The sequence below is a fragment of the Taeniopygia guttata genome, chromosome 5 (assembly GCF_048771995.1).
Source record: "Taeniopygia guttata chromosome 5, bTaeGut7.mat, whole genome shotgun sequence".
Lineage (NCBI taxonomy): Eukaryota > Metazoa > Chordata > Aves > Passeriformes > Estrildidae > Taeniopygia > Taeniopygia guttata.
In genome coordinates, this window is record NC_133030.1 from 22,104,896 (window position 1) to 22,113,760 (window position 8,865).

The 8,865-nt window shown below is 39.5% G+C and overlaps 1 protein-coding gene across 4 annotated transcripts in view; it reads left to right on the top strand.

The window, feature by feature from the left end:
- The window catches only part of LDLRAD3 (low density lipoprotein receptor class A domain containing 3), a 105,341-nt gene extending 99,387 nt beyond the window's left edge, over positions 1-5,954 (top strand). For 3 of the 4 annotated variants that reach the window (XM_030274104.4, XM_072929871.1, XM_072929870.1), the window contains one exon: positions 1,162-5,954. In XM_030274104.4, the coding sequence (XP_030129964.1) occupies positions 1,162-1,423 (262 nt within the window). In that variant the 3' untranslated portion in view covers positions 1,424-5,954. The remainder of the gene's footprint in view (positions 1-1,161) is intronic. The other variant, XM_030274105.4, reaches the window with a different exon arrangement.
- Positions 5,955-8,865: the final 2,911 nt, after the last annotated feature.

Genomic DNA, 8,865 nt, shown 5'->3' on the forward strand with positions numbered 1-8,865 from the left:
ATAAAGGTGAGAGTGTTCTTCAATTCTTTTCTAAAGAAACTGTATCATTCTTCTGCTCTGCAATGCTTTACCTTTTACCAAGAGAAGAACAGAACTTTGAAATGGAAAGGATTCTTCCTAATTTAAATAGCTGAAAGTGCTTTGAAGTTCGGTGTGGGTGTGGCTTGTATGTGATGCTTTTGTGGTTATGTAGTTATGACACTGGTTTTATTTGTAGATGATTAACCTTCATTTTAATCTCCGTCTGTAAAGTCTTTCCAAGCAAAACTTGTAAGCAGCATCCGCTGTACCTGAAAGGGATATGGTACAAACTGCAACAATTCAGATCGCTCACTATCACCCTGTTGGTATTTATAGTATGAATTGTAGGATTTAAGAGTAATTGTGAATTCCTATTCTCTTCTGATTTTGGCTGTAGATCCCTTGTCTTAATGTGGATTTTCATAATAATGATATCTTTTCATTATTAAGGACAACTAAATGAGCAGGTGTCCAGATTGTAATCACTTCTCACCTGAGCTGATAAAACCATCGGCAGTTTTGGAGCTAATTGCTCCCAGTGCCTGTTACCAATCTGCTCAACCCTTACTTGCTTGCTATTAGAACAGCTTTCCTGAATGCAGTGCTCATCTTGCCTGTGCCTACTTAACAGTTGCTCTGCATGTGATCTCATGAGAGCCAAAGTGATTTGTCAGTGTGGAGAATTCAGTTTGTTATTTATTTGTAGACTGTAAGCCATTAATCTCTGTCACTTAGTGGAGATTTCTTTGGAGCTTTCTTCTGCATATGTCATCATCTATAGGTGTAAATCTACCACTTAATGTTACTTCTTTTAGTGTTTTCTCTGGTGTAAATGTTAAACAGAAAAGATTTTTACCTCTTGCACAGCTGTCTTTGAGCCAGCTTTGTTGGAAGTCCATAGCCATCTAACTCAGTGTGTGGATTGTTAAACAGGTTGTTATTACTATATTGCACCTTGGCCAGAAACCTTGTTTCTCATTTTGAAATGACCTGAATAATGTGAGCAGGTCTGAGATCTCTTGATATATGTCATAATTGAAAAGCTAAGAAGTAGTTTGTTTTTTTCATCATTGGAATACCATGTACTATCTTCTGTCCTGCTGTTTTCAGTAACTTCTTACTCTGTTGTGTGTCTTACAGCAGACCACCTTGGTTTGACCTTCCTCCACCACCTTATTGTTCCGAATCGGAATCCCCAAATCAGCCAGACCTTCCTCCTTACCGCTCCCGCTCGGGGAGCTTGGCCAGCACAGACACCCCCGTGGCAGAAAGTCCTGTGGGCACATCCGACAGCTGGACGAGAGACGTCCATGGCAGCATGGATGGGCACAGAACTCTGCTGGAGAGGACAGTGGATCAGAGTGATCCTCTGGTCAGCCACACTGCTGAAAGAGAAGTGTAACTGCTCCAGTAGTTGGTATGGCCAGAAGACATTTACTGTGTCTGTGTGGGTTGATCTGCTGTGGCTAATAGGTTTCAGGGGGACATGTGCTTGAACGATGACTTGCTTTGAATTCACATCGAGTTAATATTTGAATTCAGCATTTTGGGTTCGTCAAAGGCAGAGCAAGGAGAGCTAAATCTAGAGTCACATCAACTCTCCACAGTATTTCTGTGAGCAAGTTCTGGTTCAGACAAGTAAGAGAAACATCAGTGCTTTGTCCAAAGAACTGATGTGCTGTATTTATTGGACTGCTTACTGTGTATGAATGTATATATGCATGTGTATAATATTTACAGAAGTTGCACATGAGAGCTCTGCGGGAAGGACTCTTGTTTTCAGACTGCCTTCCATCCTTTCAACGTGGGAGCTATTTCTTCTTACCGTCTGGTGCCAACTGATGGTCACTGAAGCACATGAGAGGCACTCGTGCTGCTTGGAAGTCTGGTGCCCAATGCCAACCTCCTGGCAGTGTCTAAATTGCAGAATATCTACTTTACCCATCTCTGTGTGGCCTGGAGCATTCTCACTGTGAAGGAGGTTTAAACTTATGAGGACGCAACAACTAACTAAGCAAGGTTTTTGTTTTTTTTCCCCAGATGCCAGTATCTAGGCCAAATTTGCATGGGTTATCTCAGCAACATCACAAAGGTTGGCTTATTTGTCAAATGTCAAGGCTGAGTACCGAAGCTTCTCAAAAAAACAGAGCAAGACTTCTTTTCCTGTGTGGCATAACATTACTCTATGTATTCCCTTTAAAAAAAAAATCCCACTACTAAACAACAAAACAACCCCCCAAATTGTTCCAGCAAAATTTTCAACACCAAAACTGCTGTGAGGCAAACACCCAGCACAGAAAGCTTTAATGTCAATGAGTAGTTTGTTATGTTTGTAAAATACCTGAAAGCAGGTCATGCAGTGAAAGGTGTGGGCTTGGCATCCCATCTGTAGCATGTGTGTACATGCATCGATACACATGTGTAATACTATGTGTAGGTATGTACATAGTGTATCACTTGGGTTTAGTTCTGCTACAACCACAAGAACTCCAATGTCAAAAGTTTTGGTTTTGATAAACTCATTGGTTTTCACAGAGTTTACATTATTCACATTCATTTGGTTGAAATTCTAGCTTCTGCAGCAGAATTATTTATGTCTGTTCTGTCCTAAGTCTTGTAATGGTCTCCTGTCACATGTGTTTCAGTGCACCTTGTTGGATCACCATGTGAAAGCACCTCCGAGGTTAAAGGTAGAGAGGCAAGAGGGAAGAAGCTGTGAATTTATATGCCACTGCAGTGCCGTACTTGTGCTCAGTATACAGAAAAGTGTAGTGTCTTCCTCTTGTCTGGGGGCAAATTTGCCTTGAAAAATTTTTTATGTTTGTCTATTCCACATTTCCCACTATTTCTATGTAAAAAAGAACAGTGTCATTAAACAGACCTTGCTGTTTAAAGGAAGTGAAGGAAGCTGACCCCGTCTTTGTAAGGTAGATTCATTTGACCAAAGGTTACATGGTTACATGCTCAGAGCCCAAGAATTTGGAGTGTAGGTAAGGCAACAACTTAAATTCAGTCTCAGTTCTCATAAATACACCTGAATTTTTAGGGAGGGGGTTAGGGTGTTGTTGTTTTTTGGGTTATTGTTTTTTTCCATTTCCAGCTTTGGAGTCTATTGCCACAATATGCAAGAGGCAGGGACCAGATAGATATACAAGCACAGGTCATTCCAGGACTGAGGACATGATGGGGAGTCCTGGAGAATTCTAATGCTGATGGGCTAGGTTGACTTTGGAAGCAGATTAAGGGCAGCTTTCATTACAGGCTTAGGCAGCCTGTGGTGAAGTGCATTGGTGAAGATGCTCCTAGGTCCTTGCAAACTAATGTACAGGAGTGGCTCAGATTTCATCCTTGCTGAGAACTGAAGCAATGTAATTATGCTGTCCTGCACAAAGCAGGATTTAGCTTTATTACTGACTGACCAAGGTCATAGGCAGACTGTTGTCATTGCACAGAGCAGACAGCTATTCTTTATTTTACAGGTAGATCAAACTCAGCTATGTGAATGAATTAATAGTACAGATGGGTGCAGGGACATTTCCTGTGATCACTCGACCCTGCTGTCTCTCTTGTCTTTCAGTAAGGTTCTGCTTGGCCTCTGTAAGAGAGCTGTGTTATACTGTATCATAATTAACCTTATTGGTTTTCTATTGCAGTTTTAGAAATTAGTCTTGAAAACACACCATTGAAGAGTTTGCAGTAGTTACGTTGTAATTAGTTATCTTTTTAAAGTTGCCTAAAGCTGTGTTAGTGAAACTAAATCTGTGTCCACTACCCCTCAAACAAGCCTTCCACAGGGGATTGCATTTCACCATGTGTATTCTAAGACACCAGAGGGTGTGCAGCCCAAATACTATGTGTCTATGGCATCTGAAAAATATTGCCTCACATTGCTAAGAAGTAGGAAAAGAGTGAATATAGCTTGTTTCTTCTGTCTTCTGTGTCAGTCACTGTCATATATGTACATATATATATATTAAAAAAATACTTTCAGGATGTATATATTAATGTAACTTTTGCATTAAGATAATCCATTTGGACTTTACCAAAAAAAAAAAAAAAGAAAAAAAGAAAAAACATTCTTAACGGTGTGATGTTTTCCCTTCCAGCTAAGGGTGTATTTATCTTTGTATAGGAATTGTCTAGTTTTTGAGAACACATCTTAAAAGGAGATTGTGCCTTTCTGTTTGAATGTTGATTGGAAAAGCTGTTACCTGCATTTCTGGGTGTTGTTATGTATCATTGTCTAGAGATCCAGAAAGAACCACAATTCTTGTCCTTCTCTTCATTGTTACTTATGGGGACCACTGAACTTTAAGGACTACAGCAGTTCAGGATCTTGTTCCAAAAAGGTGTGCTAAAACTTGGGGTGGCTCATCTTACTCCAGTTTTCTGGTTGTAGAACAGGTTTGCTAGGCTGGTTTCTTTGGAAATTGCTGTAGTATCACACAGAAGTTGTTTATGATGTCTCATTTCTAGTGTGTTAATACAGCATTACGCTGCATTATTCAGTGGAATCTTTGGGAAATGTGCTGATGAAATTAAATATTGAAAATCCTGCAGCTTGTAAGGCTGAAGTTAAATGTTCATCCAATACCATGTTGGTAGGGTTTCTTTACAGTAGCAGGTAAAATTGGAATTGATCATCCTATTGTTTGCAATTGTTCTTAACCTTTTAGTTTGATGTTAGTCATCCAAGATTTTCCCTTTCTACTTAATATTTAAACAAATTGATGTTATTTCAAAAACTTATTCTTACAAAAGTAAAATCAATAAAGTTCTCTTCAAGAGCCAAATTGTTTCCACATCTGTACTGAATGGTGACCACTGTATTGAGTACTTCTCAGTGCAGTTATTAATATATTTGAACAAAAGAGTTTGAAGAAATGACTACTTGAAGTAAGTGAAGGCATGTCAGAAAGAAGGTAATATAAATACAAACAAATAAATAAAATTCAGGAGCTTCAGCTGTAACCTCTGCTGAAATCAGTGTGCTGTGTATTTAAAATGAAGCCATTAGTGATTCTTCTTGATAGTAATCTCAAATTCCTTGTAAGGCAAATTACCATTTACCTATCTGGTATTGGAAATGTAAAATTGGCACTGATGCTTTTAAAAGTGAGCTTGTGAATAATTTTCTTGGCTCTTGTCTGCAGTGACATATACAAAAACACTGACTGCATTGCAGTTTTTAAATAACTGCATTACTCCTTCCTCTACTTTTAAGCCAGATTACTTTTATTTACACCACTTCACTTTGATACAGCTAATAGGGCCCTTGTGATAGATTTAGAAACTGAGTGGAGGAAAGAGATGACTCTCACTGTAATTAATGCTGCAGCTTGTTAATCTTGTGCTCTTTCCTTTTAGACATAGTAGCAAAGACAAATGGTTTTAGTAGATAAGGAAAACTATTAATGATGAAAAGGATGGAGGAACACTGATTCTGATTTTTAATTAATATTTAAAACTATAAATGAAGAAAAAAAATTAATGCTGTATTTTTAATGTGGTGGTCAAATGACAAGTACTGTTTTTAACTGTTGCTTATTTTAAGCTACTTTGCATATAATGCCTGGAACTAAAATGGTAAGACAAGGGCTTTTCTTGCAGTTCTTACTAGATCTGCAGTATTTTTTTATTAACACGAGGTTATATTACACCCATGGACTAAAATATGGACTGCAGGAATAATTTCAATACTGTGCTGGATTCTGACTTAATGTATCTCAGTACAGAACTGTGGCCTTCATTTGTCTTTTTTTTTTTTCCTGATTTAAGGGGTTTTGTTAACTTGAAATGGAAAAGTTACTTCAGTGCTTTAAAAGAGGTTGTATGTTGAAAGCCAACCTTGTCTTAAACTTTTGTAAACTGGAAATATTCAAAAATGTATTCTGTATTCCTGAATAAAATTGGTGTTTTAATAGTGTTCACAAGTGGGCATGTCCCGTGTCTCATAAAGTCTCAATTGTTCTAGTTTTATAGCCTCCTGCATGAGGCTTCTTACAATTTCTTTTACATTCCATGTTAAGTTTTGTTAACTCTTTACGGGTCTTATCTTAAGTATAGTTTTTAAACAAAGCGATATTGGAAATCACATGTACCTGTGTGTATAAAAAGCTACTGGTCATATTTATACAAATGAAAATTGCTTAATATCATAATTTCCTATTTTGCTATCCTGTTTATGCTATCAAAGATGAGTCATCAGAACCAGTTTTGTTGTACAGATGGTACTACATTTTTGTTGCAAAGCCCTAGAGGCCTCAGCAGAGGTTGGAGCTCTGTGCTGGCTGCTGTATATGGATTTAGCAGCAGAGCTCAGGAGGTCTCAGCCTTAGCCTCTACCTCCCCCTTTCTGCCTGCCACTTCCCCAGCATTCATGTGCCCAGCACAATGTCCCTGTTTATCTCCAGGGCTGTGATCCACGTGCCGGGTGCGTGAGGCAGATTCAAGTGCAGATGCTCTGGGGAGGCAGCATGTCGTGTCTGCCTGTGGTCCTGGGTCAGGATCAGCCCCTGGCAGATGCCTCATGCAGGCACCACCACTATCAGGGGAACCATCAAAGCCCAGACCCACTTCTTATCAAAGTCCTCTCACTGAAAGGATTGCTGTAACAAGTACCTGATGTTATAAAGTTATTTTCTCAGACTAAGGAGAACTAATTCAAATGTTATGTGTAAATAGCTGAATCTCTGTAAGTATACAGAAGTTGACCTATTCCACTTCCATGATTCTTCTCCACTTGCTAACTTCACAGAGGTGTGCCAGTTTTATTGTTATCCTCATTAATTGAATCACATGCCCCAAGTCAGATTCTCAAATGGAAATCTTTGTTTGGTGCTGGCAAGCTGCCCCAAAATTGCTGTGGATCCAGAATTCACACCAGCAGCACAAGGGAGATGGAGCTGTTGAGGCTACCACAATGGGCTCTGCAGGAGAGGGAATGCTGGGGTCTCAGGGCTGGCTCAATCAGTCACACCCCAGCAAAAGCTGTGCTTGAGAAATGTTGATGATAAATACTATAGTCTCCAGCTAAGCTCCCTAATTAATCTTTTTCATTCTCTCTGCTTTGATTTGTTTAAAGATCCTATGTTTTACACCTTAAAAATTAAATAGGCAGCAGTGATTTCCAAGTGCAACATCTTTTCTTGCTGGTTTGCAAGCAGTTTGTTATTCAGTCAGCCTCAGTTCTCTTTTGGAGAGAGAGCTAAGCAGCTTTTCACTGTTTGGGGAGCTGTAGTCCAAAATGATGTGCTGTTATTAATTGAAGCAAAGACATCTTCACGTGCAAATTCACAGCTCTTCTTTGCTTTTCAAAGCAAAGTTGACGGTATGCATATTGCATAAAGCACTTTGGAAAAGTACTGGATGGATCTCTCTAGGGAATTAACTTTTCTGTTTATCTGCCAAACATACTGTGAATAGATAAACTGAAATGTGATTCTCTGCTCCCCAAAATCTCAGTAGTATTCCTTACAGCTTTATTGTGGGGACCTCCGGAGAAGGAGAGATAGAGCAGTTTTGGGGCTGATCTGACCCTTAGCATTTCTGTGGGAATGGGGACAAAGTGTTTCAGTAGGTGCAGTTGCTTTGATGCTGGACACTGCCAAAACCCCCATTCACTGAGAATTAATTTGGGACCATCACTTCCTGTCTGCTTCCCAATAACCACTGTAAAGGTGGCTTTTCTTTTTTTTTTCCTCCTAGTCTTTTCTTACCTAAGGTTAATTCCTATCAGTTACCCTGAGGTAAAACCTTTAATCTCTCACTATTTGATACCACAGCCTGTAATGCCCGCAGATTTAAACCACTGTCATTTTTCAGCACACAAAAGTACAATAACCTTCACCTGTGCAGGAACAAGGGGAGTAACAGCTCAGCTTCACCCAAACCTCTCACTTCTTCAGGAGCACCCTGGCAGCATCATTTTGACTGAACAAATCTGAGTCTCTTACATTTATTTGCAACACCTGCTATTTCCTTGACAGATGCAGGTCCTGTAGTGGCACAGTGATGAAGAAGTACGATGTTGTGTTTGACAGAGTAGATTTTTCTTCTCATTTGTTGGTGACAGAGGTATTTCAGAAAATGCTCCAATTGCTTCTTGCCCAACACTGCATCCAAAGTAGCACTATCTCACAGAGGTGTGGGGCAAGGGGAGGACAGTAAGGTTGGCTGTTTAATGTACATGTATATATATTACTGCTTCAGAGATTTCTTATGTGTTCCAGCTCTTGTACCTGAATAAGAAATATTAAAGTGCTGCACAAGAAGTGAATTTGCAGACTAAGGAAGTATGGCTGATACTTGGCTGCTCTTTTGCTAATTTCTGTTTACTCAAATATGATGTATAGTCAAGAGCCAAAATTCTCCATGCATCTGTTGCTGTGTTTATTGTTCTCCCTTGGCAATCTGTGCAGAGCAGAGGAGTTAGCAGAACCAATGAATTACCCAAAGTGGATTTGGAGAGTCCTTTGCTTCAGAAATAAAGGAGCTGGCTTACATATCCACTTGCAAGGTGTCGTGTTAGATATGCTGGTTAAGACATGAGTTACATAAAATAAAATTGTACCTGAGCTTCTATAGGAAAAAAAAAAAAAAGGCAGCAAACCTGTGACTCTGAGAGATGCAGTAGATCTTCATCAGCAAAGCCAGTCTAGGAGCTGGCTGCAGGTCAGGATTAGAAATTCCTGCACTGTGACCTGAGTGAAGCTGCAAGTGCAGCACTCACAGGAAAAACCAATGGTTGTTTCAGGTTTGGTAGCATGAGTTAGTCTCTCCACTATCTCATACCTGAAACATGAGAAAATCATTCTAGACCAATTGTCAGCTTCCTTCAGGAAG